At 44.2% G+C, this 21,382-nt stretch overlaps 1 protein-coding gene across 4 annotated transcripts in view; it reads right to left on the bottom strand.

Annotated features, from left to right (window-relative positions):
- COG7 (component of oligomeric golgi complex 7) overlaps positions 1-21,382 on the bottom strand; it is a 61,106-nt gene that overhangs the window by 24,888 nt on the left and 14,836 nt on the right. For 3 of the 4 annotated variants that reach the window (XM_036279522.1, XM_036279525.1, XM_036279524.1), the window contains exons 7-11: positions 13,605-13,803; positions 10,667-10,794; positions 9,423-9,577; positions 4,095-4,211; positions 1,106-1,171 (exon numbers count right to left, since the gene is read on the bottom strand). In XM_036279522.1, the coding sequence (XP_036135415.1) occupies positions 1,106-1,171; positions 4,095-4,211; positions 9,423-9,577; positions 10,667-10,794; positions 13,605-13,803 (665 nt within the window). The remainder of the gene's footprint in view (positions 1-1,105; positions 1,172-4,094; positions 4,212-9,422; positions 9,578-10,666; positions 10,795-13,604; positions 13,804-21,382) is intronic. The other variant, XM_036279523.1, reaches the window with a different exon arrangement.

The following is a 21,382-nucleotide window of genomic DNA, read 5'->3' as shown; positions in this document are numbered from 1 at the left end:
CCGACTCAGAGCTGCCTCCGTGGCCAGTCTGCCCTCCTTCCTCAGCAAACCCTCCCTTGTGGCCTGACCTTCCACTTCTCCTGGGACCACTGCCAGAACCCCCTCCGCCAAGACTCCGGAGGACAGTGATTTTCAACTGTGCGCTGCAAGAACTTTTAAGACAGGTGATACCTGACTATTTAGTCAGGGGCACTGACCTCTTTCCCCTTAGATTGTCAAATTAAAAAAACAACAGTCAACACAACAGTAGCCATCAAAATTATACCTGTTTTTTTTTTTTGGTCAGATCAGCAAAAAATATATTTTTGGTGTTGCCCAGAATTTTAGTAATTAGTTTATGTTGCCATGAGATGAAAAAGGTTGAAAATCACTGCTTTAGGATAATGAATTACCCCAGAGAGAGGAGAGGGGACTGCTGCTCGGCCTCACACAACTGTATGGAACAGACTTCTTCCCCAAACTCCTGAAGAACAGAGAGACCAGCCATGACAAGGCAAATGAAAGAGGGAAATTCGAGGGCTGGAGCACTTTGAGGGGAAAACCAGCCTGACCAGTACACTGGGGCAATATAAACCCTAGCAAGTATCAGAATAAAGAAAGGGGAGGGAAGGGACTTTTCCTAGGCCAACCCCAGAAACTCTACATTGACAAGCACCCCCTTGGGCAGCACAGAATTTGGCTGCAGGACCCAGAAAGCAGGCTAGTTGGGTGAATCCTGATTCACCTGGGTGGCCCAGGGGACTCACCACCATTTTTAAATACTATTTCTATGGATAAATTTATTTTCAGTCACAATAACTAACTTACAAACAAGCAGTGGAATCCAGCCCATTCATAATTTGGAGACAACAGGCACGGTCTCCTCATTTAGGCTGGGACTTTAAAATCTAATCAAAATTATGTGATCACTGCCAAGTAGGTCAGAGATTTGCCCATTTTAGGTGTTCAATAAATGTTCTGTGATGACAATGACACCGTGTGTCTAGGTGCACAGTCCTTGAACCCTGTGGCTTCAGATCTGACCATGAGCTGTCATCACTGTGCTGTACGCTGTGTCGAGTTCTTCCCCAGTAAGAAGCAGGGCCTCCCCCCAGCTCTCTCCTACCTGTTTGCCAGCTGCTGCTCGAAGTCCCCACATTGCCTCAAGAGCTCTCCACAGGTGGCTATTATCCTAAACAAAACAAAAAGCACTTCAAGTATCTGGAATGCCAACATTTACAGCACAAACACTGTCTCATTCATAAAAATTCTAACTATTCACTCCTTTGGTGGTATGCTGGGTTCTGGGAAAGCAGTTAACCATTTCACAGCCTACCTGAAAAGTTGCATTAATTATAATTAATGTAAAAGTAAATGATAGTCCCTTCTTTTTTTTTATCCTTACCCGAGGACATTTTCCCATTTTTTGTTCAGATAGAGGGGGAGGGAGAGAGAGAGAGAGAAAGAGAGAGAAACATCAATGTGAAAGGGACACATCGAGTGGCTGCCTCCCGCACGACCCAAACAGGAGGGACAAACTGCAACCGAGGCACGTGCCCTAAGCGGGAACCGAACCCGGGTCTCTCTGGACCACAGGCCGACGCTCTAACCGCTGAGCCAAACCGGCCAGGGCTGATAGTCCCTTCTAATATCCTCATGTCCCAGGCCTCTCTGCTATGAATCACAGTTCTATCAATATGATCTCAAATAATTTTACATTTTCAAACTACTCAGGTGCTTTTAGGCTTTGTTATTGAGAAAATGGGCTGAAAATACTTTGTATCTAAAATTTAAAAGCCAAAATTCATTATTTAATGTTTGTTAGATGCCTGCCATTTGTCAGGCATAAAAAACTGTCTTGATACTAAAATTCCTCTCTCTGATCACATGACAGGCAGATGGAGACTAATCTACTTGTTTCTCAGAGATAAGCCTGAATGATCATCAGATCTGAATTTAACAATCTTAATTTGCAAGTAATTTTATGCTAGACTCCTGAGTCCTTCAACACTAAACCATAATATCAGGACAAATCCAAGGATTAAAAACATCTTAAGTCTAGTTAACTTTTAACTTCCTCTAAAAGTACCTATCATCACCAGGGTATCTAGACATTCCATCATAAGAAAAGTTTATGAGAAAGTGAACTATTCCACTCCCCTCAGGTACAATGGAACAACCTGTACATAACATTTTCTGGTATTCCAAGCCACCACAGATGACGAGGGTACAGTAGCAACTAGAGCATTAAATTTCTTTTAAAATTTCAAGTCTAGTCCTGGCAGGTTTGGCTCAGTGGTTAAAGCGTCGGCCCGTGAACCAGAGAATCCCAGGTTCGGTTCTTGCTAGGGGCACGTACCTCGGTTGCAGTTTGTCCCCGGCCCCATGGGGTTGTATGGGTGGAGGCCAGTTGATGTGTCTCTCTCTCATTGATGTTTCTCGCTCTTCCTCCCTCTCTCCTTCCCGCTCTATCTGAAGATAAATGCAAAAATGTCCTCAGGTGAGGATTTAAAAAAAAATTTCAAGTCTAGATCGGAGCCCATGAGGGGATAAATCAAATGGTGCTGGGAGGTCCTGGATCTACCGCAATTAAAGAGCCCTCGGCCCTGGCCAGTTTGCTCAGAGGTTAGAATGTCAGCCTGAGGACGGAAGGGTCACAAGTTCTATTCCTAGTCAATGGCACATACCTGGGCTGCAGGTTCAATCCCCGGCCCTGGTCTGGGTCATGCGAGAGGCAACCAATCAATGTGTCTCTCTCACATTGATGTTTCTCCTTCCCTCCCTCCCTTCCACTCCATCTAAAATAAATGGAAAAATATCTTCTGGTAAGGATTAACAAACAAAAAAGAAAAAAAAAAGAGGCCTCAGAGGGCCTGGAGCTGCACTGAGACCCGTGTCACAGGCACCCTGCACACACCACCTTGGCCACAGATCAGGCAAGAAATGCAAGCGGGCGAAGAACAGCTTCTTTCTTCAGAATGTATATCCACGAAGAATGATTTTAAGGAAAATAAATGTCTAGATTACCTTTTATCTCAGCCTAATGGCACAGCTATTAAGCCACCTGGGAGTGGCAGAACCACAGCACAGCAGAGAGCGTGCCCAGTGGGGACGCCAGCTACCAACCCAGCGGGCCATGTCCTCAGGAGAATGTGGGCCTGGTGCTTCCAGAGATTCCAATGTTAAGTGATGAGAAACCTGCATTACGTTAAATCAGGTTTTTCAATGTTAGCAACTAATCCAAAAATTCCTTCTAAATGCTGTGAGCAAACCAAACATGTCTATAGGTAAGATCTGGCCACAAGCCAGCAATCTGCTCTCTGGCTGGACATGTCAAGGGCAAAACTTCTCAGGCTGCTGGGGCAACAGGTTCACTGGTCACACAGGCTACTCCAGGATCTGACTGTCAACCCCACCTCGGAGGTCAACTCAGTGCCTTTCACAGCCCTCGTACATGGCCCTTTGCAGGCCAAAAAGCACTGCCTTAGCATCGAGCCCTGTGGTGCTCACGTCCAGGAACAGGGCCTGTCATCTGTGCATTTTCCACAATATAAGCTCTAAGTTCTTTTAGGTCTGTAAAAACTATAGACTGGGGAGGATAAAATCTTAAACCAAATATAAAAAAATTTAAGTCATTACAAAACATGAGGAATTCAAAATAACTGTAAAAGTATTTTAAAAGCAAGAGGAATCTTTCTGGTGTTTGGTTAATTGGGTTGGGTTTTTACTCATGGGCTTCTTTTTAGAGTCTAGAGTATTTACTTTAAAAAAAAAGGCAGCCCTGGCTGGTTTGGCTCAGCGGTTAGAGCGACGGCCCGTGGACCAGAGAGACCCGGGTTCAGTTCCTGCTAAGGGCACGTACCTTGGTTGCAGTTTGTCCCCAGCCCCCATTAGGGTTGTGTGGGTGGCAGCCACTTGATGTGTCTCTCTCACATCGATGTTTCTCTCTCTCTTTCTCCTTCTTTCCCTCCCACTCTGAGGATGAATGCAAAAAACAAAAGGCAATAAAAGGGAAAAAATGACCCCTTATGAACACATGTCATTTTACATACTACACTGTGCATGTCGATGCCACCTGCATGAGGCATGTGCTTAAACTGCCACCCCCACTTCACCTAATGGAGTTCTGGAAGGCAGTCCAATCTTCTTGAAAAAGGGAGTTGGGAGGAATGTCATCCAGCTTGCACTTCTTCCGTATCGAGTAGAGCATGCTGGTGAAATCAGACACATACCTATGGGAAAAGGAAAAAAGGTGACAGAGCTGTGGTCATAAACTCCGCAGTCCTAAAGACTCCCGGGACCTTACAGTCTGGACAAAATGCTACAGACCCTGAAATGTCTTTATTTATTTATTTATTTGTTTGTTTTTTGAATCCTCACCCGAGGATATTTTTTTCCATTTACCTTCAGATAGAGTGGGAGGGAGGGAGAGAGAGAGAGAGACAGACAGAGAGAAACATCGATGTGAGAGAGACACAATGACTGGTTGCCTCCTGCACAACCCCAACCAGGGCCAAGGGCGAACCACAACCTAGGTACGTACCCTTCACCAGAATCGAACCCATGGGCTGATGCTCTAACTGCTGAACCAAACTGGCCAGGGCTGAGTGTCTTTAGAAGCTGCCAGCCGAGGATGAGACTACTCATAAACCTGACGATGAAGCGGTCTTCTCACCTGGCAGAGCAGCTTTAACAGCTGCTCAAGATGAGGGAAGGGGACAGCCACAAAGACTGTGACCAGCCAGGTGAGAAATGATGCAGGTAAATTACTCCTTTGTCCTAACAGATGTATTTCTTTGGAAGCTGGCTCCAAGAACTATTTTAAACATCACAGTCCCACATTAATAGCCGACTGTCAGCCAGGATGCTATAAGGCAGTCCCCTGATGACCAGCGTCCTTTCACTGCATTCTTATTCCCTGAATTTGGATTAAATGGCCAATCTCCATGACAAGCAAGAGCCTGACTTCAATGGCACAATGAAGCCAGATTCAGAGTTGAAAATCCTTTCCTTACAGACTGTGCTATTCACTCCTGCTGCACACCACATACTTCCTTCCCAGCACCTAGTACAATCAGCTTATTTAAACTGTTTTTCATGTTTACTGCTGTTGTTAGACTAGAAGCTCTAGAAGAACAGGGACTGTCCCACTGTAACCCATAACTGTATCCCCAGGAACAGCATAAAGGAGACACAGAAATAGGTCCTGAATGAATGAAGACTTGACTACAGGCTTGAGTGAGTACCTAGGTGTCTCTCAACCTCAGTTTCCTCATCTTCAAAATGGACTTCATCATCACCCCGCCGAGATCTCTGGGACTTCGATCGATCGGCCTGTCTGCTCTTGCTCTCGCATCTGTGGGTCACAGCAGCTTCATATAATGGTCAGACCGTTGGCCTTCCCAAACCCTGGTCCTCATGTTACAGTATCTTAATACAGACTTAGAGAACTTTTATTCTAAACAATAATGAAGATAAAAGAGCTAAAAGTAAACTGGCAGTATGAAGGTCATAAAGTATTTCAAAGAGGTATCATGATAGCCCAGCCTGTGTGGCTCAGTGGCTGAGCACTGACCCATGCACCAAGAGGTCGCCGGTTCGATTCCCCATCAGGGCATATGCCCAGGTTGTGAGCTCAATCCCCAGTAGGAGGCATGCAGGAGGCTACAATCAATATTCTTTCTCATTGATGTTTCTATCTCTTTCCCTCTCCCTTCCTCGCTCTCTAAAAAATCAATAAAGAAAAAAAAATTGTTTTTAAAGAAATATTATGATACCATAATTTCCTCATGCTTTTATAGTTTCAAAATACACCTGAGAAAGCAAACTACTAAAACTTAATTACTGACTTAAATTACTTAAATGGTAAATATATGGTGACAGAATGAGACTTGACTTGGGGTGATGAATATACCATGCAGCATACAGATATGTATTATAGAACTGTACACATGAAACACATATAATCTTATTAACCAATATACCCCAATAAATTTTTTTAAAAATGAAAAAATTTATGACAAAGTTTTGTTGGAAGTTTTAAAAATTGACTTAGTGATGTCTTCTGTGTTGCCTCATGGAGTTTTCATTCTGTTAAAATACATGAAACAATATGCACTGAGTTCTCCGAAAAGTATGAAATAAAAGCTGATGTGGGGTAGTTTTTAAGAAGGTCCAGTTCTTGCAACATGCACAGTGAGTGCATGACCAGGGGAGGGTGTGCTGAGGAGGACAAGCTGGGGGCATGCTCTCGGGGAGCCAGGAGGCTCCCTGAAAACCTGTGGCACTCATGGCGTCACAGGAAGTCATGCCTCTCTTGCTTCCCAAACCACAGGCTATAAGTGAGGAGAGTGGAGTGCAGTGACCCGGGCACAGCCCTGAAGAGTATGTCTGTGCTGGGAAGAAAGGCCATTCCGGGGCCCAAGTGGCAGAAACCACTTCAGACCAGCCCACCAACCACAGCTGCCACTGCTGCTCCCTCTACACCGGCCTCCAGTTTTAACATGGAAAGCTACAGAACCAAGACTCGCTCACAGCACCCTCCCTTGGCACCAAGACAGTGACAACTTTCCTGGAGGATCAGTCCTTGGAGAGAGGGAAGGCTTCCAGGACAAAGTGACAAAGAAATGCTGAGAAACACAACACTGTGCTTTAGCTGTAGGAGGTAGAACAACTGTGTCACCACCTTGCAACTCTGACAAACACATATAAGAATATGCCATCTGCCTGGCCAGGGTGGCTCAGTGGGCTGAGCATCGGCCCATGGACTGAGAGGTCAGTTTGATTCCCGGTCAAGGCACATACCTGGGGTGTGGGCTTGATCCCCAGTAGGGGCATGCAGGAGGCAGCTGATCAATGTGTCTCCCTCACATCAATGTTTCTATCTGTCTCTCCCTCTCTAAAAAAAATCAATAAAAACATAAAAAAATATTAAAAATAAATACCAAAATTTTAAAAAAGAATATGCCATCCAATAACACACGTGCTCTGCAGATGCTCACATGACAGTCCTGGGGGTGGTGAGCAGGCCACAGAGCATGGGGTTCGGGGGATGGCCACAATGTGCATCACCTCTGTGCCCAAACCTCCCCATTCTCTCACAAGCAACATTTCCACGTCTCTACCATGTGAAAACCACTGCCTTAGAGGCTCTAATTACATCCTTTCCCTTAATAGCCACAACCACCAGGTAAGGGAACGTTACCATCATCAGTTCACTAAGAGAAGACATCTAGACTCCCAGAGGTGTGCTAACCCACCCAGGGTCCTGACCAGTAAGTCAGAGCCAGGATCTGAGCCCAGGTGACCCCAATGCCAGAGCCCATGTTTCCATCACAGCTGTAAACCCAAATTCTCTAACACCTTGTCAGCTTCTCTGTTCTGAAGCATCACCCTGGTTCAAGTCAGACCAGTCTTCTCCTGCGCCCGTGCGTGCCCAACCTCCATACTCCACCCACTAGTGAACAATTCCCACCTGAACCCCGCACAAGTTAGCTTCACCCGGATCCTCTGATTTTACCAATATCAGCTGTCCCGGTGTCTTCAAGCTCTCCCCTTCTAAGAGCCAGTGACAAGTTTCAGTTTGAATTTCTAATACAGATTTGTATTACTTTTTAAAACAAAGCAGACAAAATAACCAACAGTAGAACTAAAAGTGAAAATGTCACTAACAAGAGCTGGGAGAAGTAGGGCACGAGAGAGACTAGCCTTAGGTCAACTCAGTTCCTTGTCTTTCAACATTTAAAGTCTGGAGGGAAGAGAAGGTTAAGAGCAAAATATTCAAAGCTTGTCACTCCTAAAGAGAAGGACTGAGAGCAGAAAGACAGGCTTTCTGTTTTTATGCCTTTTTGTATTTTTTACAATTATTTTAAAGCCATTGTTTTAGTTTTACAATAAAATTTTGAGGTCTCAAAAAAATTTTCCGTCCACAAAATCCCAGTTGATGAGGTCAAATTCTACTTGATTAAACTTGTCACCAATGTTTCTCTTTCTACAGGAGCACCTCTGGGCCCATATGGTCACATCCATCTGTGAGGATACATGTCCCAGGCAGGACGAAGCCTGCGCTATGAGCCGCCCTCAGAAGGTGCTGACTGCCCCGTGACCGAGAGCACTGGGTCCAAGGGCACACAGAGCTCGCAGGGGCATGCTCAGTATTTATGGAATGACAAGAACTCCCTAAACTTTCGACAGCAAACATTCAGTCCAATAAAAGGAATTTCTTGAGACTCAGGGCAACTTCATTCTAGAACGAGCTACCAAGGGAAGTCTCCTGGAGAGTCTAAGAATGTACTTGTCTCCAAGCCAGAGACCGGAGCTTCTAACCTCCAGAGGGCCCTTCCACCTCACTTCACAGCTCAGAGAAGCCAACAATGTATGTTGCTTTCTTCCTCTTTCTTTTACCTAACTAAACTTGATTTTAGTTTCCCCTTCTTCCTTTCTTTCACTTAGCTTATTTACATATTTTTAATTTTTAGTTACATAAGAAATATGTGAATGCTCCTTCTTAAAAAACCAGAAACTAAGAAAGAAAACTAAACCCCCTATGACCACCACCCTAGTCCTTCTCCATCTCTCCAAAGATAACTAGTGTTTTGAGTTTGTTGTCTAACCAACCTTCCACATCAGGGCTCAGCCAACTTTCTGTTAAGGTCCAGATATTTTAGGTTTTGAGAGTCACAGGTCTCTGTCCTAATTACTCAACTCCAGCTTCACAGTGTGAAGGAGCCACCGGCCATAAGTAAGTGAAAGAGATGCCTGCATCCCAACAAAACTTTATTTACAAAAACAGACGGCAGGCCAGATTTGGTTCATTTGCCAACCCCTACTTTATAGGAACATATAATGCATTCTAAAGTATTAAAAACAAGATCCAGAACGGGACAGCACTGTGGTTTTTGTACAGGAAGCTGTCCTAGAACAGAGCCCGTGTGTGTCGTCTACTTCATCTCTGACAGCAAGGCAAAGGCCACAAAGGTCTCTACAGACGGTAAGGCCCGAAAGCCAAAACTTACCATCTGGCCCTTTGCAGAAAAGATTTTCCAAACCCTGCTACAGGAAATATAGATCGTGTATGTTCTTTTCACATAAAGTATGACTTTATATATTACTCTGCAGCTGGTTTTTTATTAACCCAACAATGTGTCTGAGCTCTGTCCATGTTGGCACATGTTGAAAGAATTCATACCTTAAGTGCCGCACAGATTTCCCTTGTGAATACACCATATCTCACGTAGCCCAACACCAAACTGACAGACATTTAGGCTGCTCAAGCTCCAGCACTGTACACAGTGTCACAACAAACATCCTTTGGAACGTCCTCTTGGGCTCTGGGGTGAGTGCTTCTCCAGGGTTCAAAGCAGGCATATGGGACACATGCATTTTTACAGAGACAGATGTTGCCCTCCCATGTGGCTGGCCTTGTCCCCTCTGCCCAGCCTTACTTGGCAAAGAGGGATTTAAGGGCTGACAGCAGGCCGCAGGTCCCTAGGCCATTGGTGAGTTGGACACATCTGTCCACAGCTGCAGACGCCAGGCCAAAGAGCTTGCTCACAGAGTGGCTCAGCTCCTGCACGCAGTCGATGACTTCCCCGTGCTCCTGGTCGGCAAACACAGAGAGAAAGCCTTGAGAACAGTGTACAGGCCACACTGAGACAGAAAAGACTTCTAAGCCTCCTCATCCATGGTAACATCACTTAGCAGGGACATCAGAAATGCAGTCCCCAACTGTGACAGCTCTTCACCAGCATAAGTGGCCAGTGAGATAACAAAAATTAACTACTGGCAGAAAGACATGATCAAATCCTAATATTCATCCTTATATTTTTCATCTCTTACTCCTTCATTCGGTGACTAAGATGGCATCTATTGCCTAGCCGGTGTGGTTCAGTGGTTGAATGTCGACCCATGTACCAAGAGGTCGCCGGTTTGATTCCTGGTCAGGGCACATGCCCAGGTTGTGGGCCAAACCCCCAGTGCGGGACATGCAGGAGGCAGCCAATCAATGTTCTCGCTCATCGATGTTTCTAGTTCTCCCTCCCTCTCCCTTCCTCTCTCTCTAAAATCAATAAAGAACAACAACAAAAAAAAAGATGGCATCTTTCCCTCTGGTTCTCAAGCTAGGACTCAAATTCTCTTATCAGACATTTCAAAAGAATGCCAGAAAAAGAAAATGCCTCCTTTGGGGCCAGCATGTCGCTGAAGTGGAACAGACTTTCTAGGTGCACTCCTAGAAAATAGAACAGGGGTGCACGTGGCAGGTTTAACTACCATGAGATATGTTCCTAAATGTCAACTCACACCAGACAACCTTAACACCTGCCCTGGACATGACCTCTCTTCCCCTCTGGTGCTCCTAGAGCCCTGTCTGTAAGTGCCTGGCACCCCTTTGCTTATCTGCCTCAAAGAGAGGTCTGTTCCCCACAAAATTATTAAATCAGGGAGACAATCAACTTATCCCCATCAGATGAAAGCTTCTCATTTGGAAATTTTAAGTAGAAAACTGGGGGCACATCTGTGGTCTCAGATTACATTTGGTCCTTAAGAGCCCACAAGGCCCACGTTCTGCACACCTGTTCCAACTCTGTGCACCCTAGGCCGCCTCACAACTTCTCCAGTGCATGCCAGCCCCAGCCCCTACCTGGCAAACACAATGATCAAGTGACTAGCAGCAGTGTCATGACCTTACCAACAGCACCGCACTGATCTGGATGAGGAGGTTCTGGGTTTCCATCTCGCCGTATTTGAGCTGGTAGGGTTTGTATGGACCATAAACAGCACCCACCAGCTCCACAACTTTCACCGGGTTGTGCTCGTCTGTAGAGAATCAGAAATGAGAGGCAATAATGAACACAGAATCAGAAATCAGTTCTGGAAAATGACAGATACTTGGACTTTCCCCGTTTCATCTCAAGGTAACTACATTCGCTAGCCTGCTTTTACTATCTGTGAGCAACAATCACTCACATCAATATCTTGATATATTTGAACTTTGTGTATCATTTGTGTAAAGCACTATTAAAGACATCCATCCCCTAAGTTCAACAACCCATTGTAGATAAGAACCCCTTCATACTGTAACTGAAAAATAAAAAAATAGCCCTGGCCAGTTTGACTCAGTGGTTAGAGCATTGGCCTGCAGTCCAGAGAGACCCAGTTCGGTTCCCGCTAAGGGCACGTACCTCAGTTGCAGTTTGTCCCCAGCCCTGGTTGGGTCGTGCAGGTGGCAACCGCTCGATGTGTCCTTTTCACGTCGATGTTTCTCTCTCTCTCTCCCTCCCACTCTATCTGAACAAAAAATGGAAAAAATGTCCTTGAGTGAGGATAAAAAAAATAAAATAAAAAACAAGAAAAATAAAAAAATTATTTAAAGTAAAAGAAAAAAGAACCTCTTCAAATGACTCTCATCAGTCAAGTTCAAGCACTGCAACACAGAAAAGGCTCTGCAGGAGAATACTTTCCCGGACTTGACAGAAACAGGGTACCCTCACACTAGGCATTCCTAAAATTCCTATATTCAACAGCGTAAAAATGTAACACTTTTGTATCAAAAATTTAAATGACACAGCACAGCAATTCAACTTCTAAGTTGAACATTAACCCAGTGACTTTGGCATCCATTGATAATCTTTGCCTGAATAGACTATCGTTACTGACTATAAATGGTGATTTCCTAATTCTTTCATTCCTTCTACACCTATGTTCTGGCATTCTTTTGTAAAGAAGGATTTTTCCTTTCTTTCTCACTCTTCCTTTTCTCTTTAAATCCTCACCTGGGGATATATGTTCTTACTGATTTTCAGGAGAGGGAGAGATGAGGGGGAGAGATGTGAAACACTGACGTGAAAGAAAAACATCCATCAGTTGCCTCCCTTATGCTTCCTAACTGGGGATCGAACCCACAATCTAGGAATGTGCCCTGACTGGGACTTGAACCTGCAACTTTCTGGTGTATAGGACAATGCTTGAACCAACAGAGCCACCTGGCCAGGGCTCTTTCTCTCTTTAATATCACTGTGAATTATTTTTTATTCGTTGTGTTTTCATCCATTATTGTCATTATTCATTTTAAGGTTCAAATTATTTCAAATTTGGTCAGTGGTTGCTCCTTCAGGTTGGCACCTGTATCTTTTTGATATGTCCTTATCAGGCTTTGAGGGCTTTCTTGCTTTTTGACACAAACTATTCCAAAAGTAAATAAAAAGATTAGTAACTCAGAGTTATAAGGTGGTCATTAAACATTTAATAACATAAGTTTCCCTGTATTGTTTTAAGCTAAAAAAAAGCGAATATAAGATTGTATACAACCAGTATTTTAAAATATGTATATACATGTGTGTAAAGTATTTTACATGTATTTATAAAAAATGTGCATTTATATTTGAATTACTGGAAAGAAATATAGAATGTTGTAGTGACTCCAAATGATGAGGTTATGGCTCATTTTTGTTTCCAAAATATTTTTAAATTAAAAAAAAAAAAAAACCTTGAAAATTGCTTTAGGTACCATTAAAACCATTCCCATTAAGGCTGACTAACAAAGCGCTTCCATCCTGACTCTCAACACTATGCTCCTGGTGCACGTGCGTCCTACTCGGCTCCAGAGGATACACAGCCTCAACACCTTCTCTGGCCACTTGAAAGGGCACCCCTGGTCCCCAAGAAGCTGCCACAGCCATGGTGCCTCTCCCACAGCCAAGGCCTGACCAATGAGTGTGCTAAGAACACCTATGAATCACCAGGAGCCCGAACAGTAAATAATACTCCCTGGAATGTCCAAGGTTAATTATATGTGAGTGTAATTAAAGAGAATAACTATTAAATAAGCCAAACGGGTGACACAGCAGCCACACAGCCGAACAAGACCTTCCTGGAGCTATTTCCTGATCTGACAGCAGCATGCGTCACGATGTCTGTGGTACTTAAGTTTACGACACTTTGAGCACCGATGGAAACAGCTGGTGATGCACAGCACCCCTTCACCTTGTGCCTCAATGGGGACAGGAAGTGCTCTGCTTTCAGACGGCAGCAGGGGATGTCTGTTCTCCCTGTGGTCACCTACAGTCCTGACACAGCACCCCTGCACCAAGGGGTTATAGGTTTGATAGCTGGTCAGGGCAAATGCCTGAGATGCAGGTTCAATCCCAGATCAGGGCACGTGCGGGAGGCAACTGGTCAGTGTTTCTCTCACGTCAACGTTTCTCTCTCTCCCTACCCCTCTTCTTCTCTCTCTAAAAATCGATGAACATGTCCCTGGGTGAGAACTGAGGAAAAAAAAAACTGAAAAAAAAAGTTAAAGGATGCTACCTTCCCAAAGGAACTTCTGCCAACTGGTGGCCACTAATGTCTACCTGCCTCTTTCACCTTCTAAGACCCTGCAGAAAGGTCCATCACCTCCCCAGAGTGTGCAGAGCACCGAGGCAGCACTGCCGCTAGGTAAATATATTAAGCAGCAACTATTTCAATAATCAACGTTCTCATGGAAAACGTTTTCACGTCTGTTGAGAAGGAAAACAGCAACTCCTCCCATTTTCGTAAAATCAGTTGCCTAAAAAGGCAAACCAATCCAGGCCCCAGAAGCATCAACAGAGTACAGACAAGCCAGAGGCTGGAAGAGGGCTGTTTACTTGAGTGGGGCAGCAGTGCCATCTCCAGCCCCTTGGCAAAGTGGGCAGTGGCGGCGTACAGCTCCAGCAGCTTGGGCAGCTCCAGCTCAGGTCCCGCCCGCTCCATGCTAGAGCTGAGGCACATGGGCAGAGAGGGTGCCAAGTCCCCCAAGGTCTGAATCAGTAGCACAGTCACCACCTCATAGGGGTTCTTGAAAACCTGCAATGGGAGAGGGGTATGTGTTAGCACACGTGATCAAATGGGTACATCCTTTCTAAAGAAGCAGTCTCCTACATCAATCCGAGGGGTCTAATCAAGAGCTATGAGCCATAAGCTTTTTTTCACGGCAAACGTGAACATGCTCAGAAAGCCAAGTGAACTCGTAGGATTTGCAACTTCTCCAGAACAATTGGCTACTTCATGCCTATCACGGGCCCCAAGTACTGAACTATTTTCAAATCTACAAAATGTATTATTTTTTAGATGGTCACCAAAAATAGGCTAGAAAGAGGACTGTGAAGATGACAATGCAGAAATAGGGAAGGAGGAACAAAATGGAATAAAAGTAGAGCAATGTACTGAATCAGAGCTGGAGGACCTTTAAATAGATTTGCAGACCAGCTCATAGCCACCTCTCCTCTTGACATAGATCTTCAGTAAAGGTAAGGACCACCAGGAATAGTGTGTCCAGAGCCTTTTAAAGTATAGATTCACCTCTTCATTGAGGCTTTTTTTTTCTTTACTGACTTTTAGAGAGAGGAAGGGAGGGAGAGAGAGAGAAACCTCGATGAAAGAGGTCATGGATCGGCCAGCTTCTGCATGACCTCAATTGGGGATCTGGCCCACAACCTGGGCATGTGCCCTGACCAGGAATCAAACTGGCGACCTCTTGGTGCATGGGTCAATACTCAACAACTGAGCCACACCAGCGGGGCTTCGCTGAGGCTTTTTACCATTCTGTAGATGACAAAACTTGAATTATATACACAGTGAATTTAGAAGAGGATTCTTACAGAACCCCATTGTTGATTAAATTTTATTATTACATTATTTAAATATGCACAGACATGATGCAAGATATAAGGCTGTTCTTATGCAACTCTAAAGCCAAAAAAAAAGTATAAGTTTCAAAACTATAAAATCAAACCCTGGCTGGTTTGGCTCAGCGGCTGGAGCGTCAGCTCTCAGACCGAAGGGTCCCGGGTTCAATTCCCAGTCAAGGGCATGCACATGGGTTGCACGTTCTATCCCCAACCCCACTTGGGGTCATGAGGGAGGCAACCCAATCAATGTGTCTCTCTCACATTGATGATTTTTGTCTCTCTCTCCCCCTCCCTCCCACTGTCTAAAAAAAAGCAATGAAAAAATACTCTAGAGCAATGGTTCTCAACCTTCCTAATGCCGCGACCCTTTAATACAGGTCCTCATGTTGTGGTGACCCCCAACCATAAAATTATTTTCATTGCTACTTCATAACTGTAATTTTGCTACTGTTATATATCGCCATTGGAAATATGTGTTTTCCGATGGTCCCATAGGGGTCGCGACCCACAGGTTGAGAACCAGTGTTCTAGAGGATGACAATTAACAACAACCAAAAAACTATAAAATCAGTATATTAAAAATTTTATTAGAAAATACCTTGAGATAGCCCTGGCCGGTTTGGCTCAGCAGTTAGAGCATCAGCCTGCGGTCCCGAGAGACCCGGGTTCGGTTCCCGCTAAGGGCATATACCTCGGTTGCAGTTTGTCCCAGGCCCTGGTTGGTCGTGTGGGTGGCAGCCACTCGATGTGTCCCTTTCACGTCAATGTTTCTCTCTCTCTCTCTCTCTTCCTCTCTCTCCCTCCCACTCTACTTGAACAAAAAAATGGAAAAATTGTCCTCAGGTGAGGATAAAAAAAAAACAATTAAAAAAAAAAGTCTTTAAAAAAAAAAAGAAAATACCTTGAGATAAATGGAAATGAAAACATTACATAGCAAAACTTAGGGGATACAGGACAGGCATTGCTAAGAGGGAAATTTATAATATAGATGCAGACATTAAAAAAGAAGTATCTCAAATCAGTAGCCTAAGAAACTAGTCTGTGCCCTAGCTGGTTTGGCTCAGCGGTTAGAGCATCGAACTACGGTCCAGAGAGACCCGGGTTCAGTTCCCTCTCAGGGCAAGTGCCTTGGTTGCAGTTTGTCCCCGGTCCTGGTTGGGTTGTGTGGGTGGCGGCCACTCAATGTGTCCCTTTCACGTTGATGTTTCTCTCTCTCTCTCTCTCTTTTCCTCTCTCTCCCTCCTACTCTATCTGAACAAAAAATGGAAAAATGTCCTCGGGTGAGGATAAAAAAAAGAAAGAAACTAGCCCACGCCCGGCCAGTGTGGCTCAGTGGTTGAGCATTGACCCATGCACCAAGAGGTCGCCGGTTCAATTCCCAGTCAGGGCACATGCCCAGCTTATGGGTCCGATCCCCAGTGGGGCATGCAGGAGGTGGCCAATTGATATTCTCTCTCATTGATGTTTCTATCTCTCTTCCTTCCCCTCTCCCTTTCTCTCTCTCCAAAATCAATAAAGAATAAAAGTTTTTTTAAAATGGTACAGCTGTTGTGGCAAACAGTTGGAAGCTCCCCCAAATGTCAAAAAATTACAGTATAACCCAATAATTCTATTCCTAGGTATATACACAAAAGAACTGAAAACAGGGACACAAATATATATTTGTACACCAATGTTTATAGCAGCATTATTTAAAATAGCCAACAGGTAGAAGCAACTCAAGTGTCTATCATCAGATGAATAAACAAAATGTGGTATATACAATGGAATATTATTCAGCCATAAAAAGGTGAAATTCTGATACATATTACAACATGGATGATGCCTGAAAACATGCCAAGTGAAATAAGGCAGACACAAAGGGACAATATTGTATGATTCCACTTATATGAGGTATCTCCAATAAGAAAATTTATGGGAACAGCAGACTAGTAGTTACCAACTTATTGCTTAATGGGTACACTGTTCCTATTTGAGATAATAAAAAATTTCTGGAAATAGTGATGATAGTTAACATTTTGAATATATTTAATGCCACTTAAGGATACTTAGAAATGGTTAAAGTGGTAAATTTTATGTTACGTAAATTTTACCACAATAAAAAAAATTAACTATAAAACCAATAAAATTCAAAATAATAGGACAAATAAAGATGTTCTCCTGCCCTTCCTATCACGAATGGGCTCTGACTGCTATGACACAAGGCTTCCTAAGTCCAGCACACCTGTCCCATGTGGTGATGTCTGACAGAATTTGCACACTGCTCCTACTCCTATCAAACTACAAACTACTGTGAAAACATCCAGTTGGTTACGGCACTGAACAGCACTCAGCTGGCACCACTGCTTCCATCACAGAAGTACTGATGGGACTGAGTTTGTCTCTATTCTTTCCTGTTGGCCCCCAACAGAAGGGGGCACCAATGTGACTATCCACACAAATGCACCCACTGAAATCACAGGGAAGCAACTGGTTGTAAGGTGGTTAAATATGTGACCCAAATATGCTTATTTTATTAGATTATTACCAAAATGGAAAACAAAGTGTTTTTTTTAAATATTTTTTCTTTATTGATTTTAGAGAGAGAGGGAGAGGGGTAGATAGATAGAAACATCGATGAGAGAGAACATCGACTGGCCACCTCCTGCATGCTCCCCACGGGGGACAGGCCTACAACCCGGGCATGTGCCCCGACTGGGAACTGAACCGGCGACCTCCTGGTGCATGGGTAGACGCTCAACCAGTGAACCACACTGGCCAGGCGAAAACAAAGTTTTTAAATTCTCATGGAGAATTCACAAAACTTCAATCAACACCTGTTTATTTGATAAACTTTCCTTTTGGAGTCTGAGAGAAAGAGAGGAAAGAACCAAACAAGCCCAACAAACAACGAAATGACCAGCTCATATTTCCTAAGCAACGGTCTTCCCAATGGAACAACCTACTGGATGTTCCATTAGGCTGAGCCACGCTCACTTGAAATTTAAGTATCCAAATTGTAGTTATTTTTCCACCAACATCCCCAGACCCATTTCCTCTTCAACTTCCCTATTTTCATCCATAGTATCTCTATTAAATCAGAATAAAAATCTCCCTGACTTTGCTTTTGTCCAGGCCCTTTACCAGCCACCAGGTCCTAACCATTGTTTGTTCTGAAACTGGACACCCTTACTGGGCCACCATCACCATCCAGACCAGACAAGCTTCCTACCGAGTCTCCAGTCTTTCTTCACCCTACATACCACCACAAAATTTATTATTTTTAAATGTTATTTTAAATTTTTACTTATATTTTAAGTGTTTAAATATTGCAAGAGTCATAAATTATGAACAGTTTGCCATATTTGTTTTATTTCTATCACAGATAACACAACACATCACTTCCACATGTACCTATTTTTTGTTTTTTTAATCCTCACCTAACGATATTGTTCCATTGATTTTTAGATAAGAGTGGAAGGGAAGGAGGGAGAGAGAGAGAAACATTGATGTGAGACACATCAATTGGTTGCCTCTCGAATACACCCCAACCAGGGGTGGGCATCGAACCTGCAACCCAGGTGCATGCCCTTGACCGGGAATCGAGCCTGTGCCCCTTTGGTCCATAGGCTGACGCCCTAACCACTGAGCGCACAGGCCAGGGCCAGCATGTACCTCTTAGAAAGGAGGGCTTCCTCTTACAACATTACAGCTAATTACACCTGACCCTACTGTCACACCTGTACCTACTTCAGGCCATGTTCACATTCCCCCAGCTGTCCCTTTAATGTCTTTGATAGCTGAATCCAATCAAGGACCATGCAATTACATTTAGTTGTCACTTTCTTGCTCTCCTTCCATCTAAAAACAATTCCCAAATGTTTTCCCTGTTGGGACAATGACACTGTTGAAAAGCCTCAGTCAGCTGTTTCACTAAACAGTCTTGAATATGAATTTGTCTGCAAGTTCCCTCAGGGTAGCATGAGGGTTAAGCCTTTTGGCAGAGCAACAATATAGATGATGTTCTGACATCAAAACCATTCTTTTTTTTTTTAATCCATCCTCACCTGAGGACAATTATCTTCAGATAGAGAGGGAGGGAGAAGGGGGGGAAGAGAGAGAAACATCTCTCATGTCAGAGAGACACATTGAGTGGCTGCCACCCACATGACCCAAATGGGGCCAGGGACAAACTGCAACCGAGGTACGTACCCTTAGTGGGAACCAAACCCAGGACCCTCCAGTCCGCGGGCCGACACTCCCAACCACTGAGCCAAACCGGCCAGGGCTCAAAATCATTCTTAAAACAGTAATGTCGCCCTGGCCAGTTTGGCTCAGCGGTTAGAGCGTCGGCCTGCGGTACAGAGAGACCCGGGTTCGGTTCCCGCTACGGGCACGTACCTCGGTTGCAGTTTGTCCCCGGCCCTGGTTGGTCGTGCGGGTGGCAACCACTCGATGTGTCCCTTCACATCGATGTTTCTCTCTCTCTCTCTTCCTCTCTCTCCCTCCCGCTCTGTCTGAACAAAAAAATGGAAAAATGTCCTCGGGTGAGGATAAAAAAAAAAAAAAAACAGTAATGTCATTCACTCTACCCCTCCTACAAACTCCTGTGTCTTGAATTCAAAGCTGTTCCACTGTGTGTCCCCACGCCCCATACAGCTGCCGCTGTACAAACCCTTCTCTCCAGGCGACGCGCTCCCCTCACTATTCCCCAAACGTGATCGTGGAGGAGAATCTCAGAAACCGTCAGAGATCACCCGGTTCAACTGACTTCCTCACTGGGCAGAAGAAACATGTTACTACAAGGAAGGAAGAGACCCAAGGAGGAGAGAGAAACTATTCTTGTCTGGAAAAAGAAATCCTGACTCCTCCCTACATGTTGTGAGAAAGGACTGAGCAGTGAGTACCCACTTCGTTCTCATCTCCTACTTAAATAGCCAGGAGTGGGGGGCAGAATTAGACTAAATGACTCTGTATTAAAGAGTTCTAACTGGTTGGTCAGGTGAAACTCTAAAATTACATCCTACAGCCCTGGCCGGTTCTGTTCAGTGGTGAGAGCGTCAGCCTGTGGACCAGAGTCCCGGGTTCGGTTCCCGCTAAGGGCACGTACCTTCATTACAGTTTGTACCCAGCCCCGGTTGGGATCGCGTGGGTGGCAACCACTCGATGTGTCTCTTTCACGTCAATGTTTCTCTCTCTCTTCCTCCTTCTCTCCCTCCTGCTCTATCTGAAGATAAATGCAAAAAAATGTCCTCGAGTGAGGATAAAAAAAAATTATATCCTAGACCTTCAACAGCATATTTTATGCATGTTTCAATTAAAACTCTTATGCTCAGAGGTGTTCCCTTTCCTTTAAAGTGATTTGGCAAAAGGGACTCTCTGACCATTGGCCAAAAAGCAACCAAAAAGTTCACAGACCACAAAACCAAACTTATCACCTGGGGCTACTGAATTACCCTAAATGGTTGAGGCAAAAACAATCTGACCCTATCTGACACTAGACACAATAATTAATTCAAGATGGACCATAGACCAAACAGCAAAAGCAAAACAAGCTTCTAGAAAAAAAATACAGATGAATATCTTTGCAACTTGGGGCTGGTGATGGTTTCTTTCTTTCTTTTTTTTAATCCTCACTCGAGGACATTTTTGCATTTATATTCAGATAGGGTTGGAGGGAGAGAGGAAGGAAGGGAGAGAGAGAGAGAAACATCATGTGAGAAAGACACATTGAGTGGTTGCCACCCACATAACCCCAACCGGGGCCGGGGACAAACTGCAACCAAGGTACGTGCCCTTAGCGGGAACCAAACCTGGGTCTCTCCAGACCGCAGGCTGACTCTCTAATCGCTGAGCCAAACTGGCCAGGGCGGTGATGGTTTCTTAGGACACAGAAAGCAATAACCATGAAAGAAATAACTGATAGCCCTGGCCGGTTTGGCTCAGCGGTTAGAGCGTCCACCTGCGGTCCGGAGAGACCGGGGTTCGGTTCCCGCTAAGGGCATGTACCTCGGTTGCAGTTTGTCCCCGGCCCTGGTTGGTTGTGCGGGTGGCAGCCACTCGATGTGTCCCTTTCACATCGATGTTTCCCTCTCTCTCTCTTCCTCTCTCTCCCTCCGACTCTGTCTGTATACAAAAAAATGGAAAAATGTCCTCGGATGAGGATTAAAAAATAATAATAATAAATAAAATAAAATAAAATAAAATAAAATATAAATTTAAAATAAAAAAAAAAAGAAATAACTGATAAATTAGGCTTCATCAAAATCAATACCTTCTGCCCATGCTAGACTGGAAAAAAATACCTACAAAACATATCTGACAAAGGACATACCTAGAATATATAAAGTACTCTTACAACCAAGTAATAGAAGGCAGTAACTCGACTTTTCAAATGAACAAAAAAACCTCACTGGACACTTCACATGAAGACATAAGCACATGAAAAGGTGCTCAACATCCTTAGTCATGCCTGCTCCTCAAGCCACAATGAGATACCACTACTCACCCACCAGAATAGCTAGAATTAAAAAGATTGACAACACCTAATGTTAGCAAGAATATAGAACAATCAGAACCCTGACACACTTCTTGTGGGAGTGTAAAAAGTACAACCACTCTGAAAAAAATGTCTGCTAGTTTCTCATAAATCTAAAAATACAACTACCCTATAACCCAGCAATTCCACTCCTAGGTATTTATCCAAGAGATATGAACATGTGTGTCCCCAAAAGACCGATAGATTCATGTTCAGAGCAGCTTTGTTCCTATTAGCT

This window comes from Molossus molossus, unplaced genomic scaffold (assembly GCF_014108415.1).
Source record: "Molossus molossus isolate mMolMol1 unplaced genomic scaffold, mMolMol1.p scaffold_m16_p_3, whole genome shotgun sequence".
Classification (NCBI taxonomy): Eukaryota; Metazoa; Chordata; class Mammalia; order Chiroptera; family Molossidae; genus Molossus; species Molossus molossus.
The sequence above is the reverse complement of the archived record's forward strand: the minus strand, read 5'-3'. Positions and strand labels throughout refer to the sequence as shown.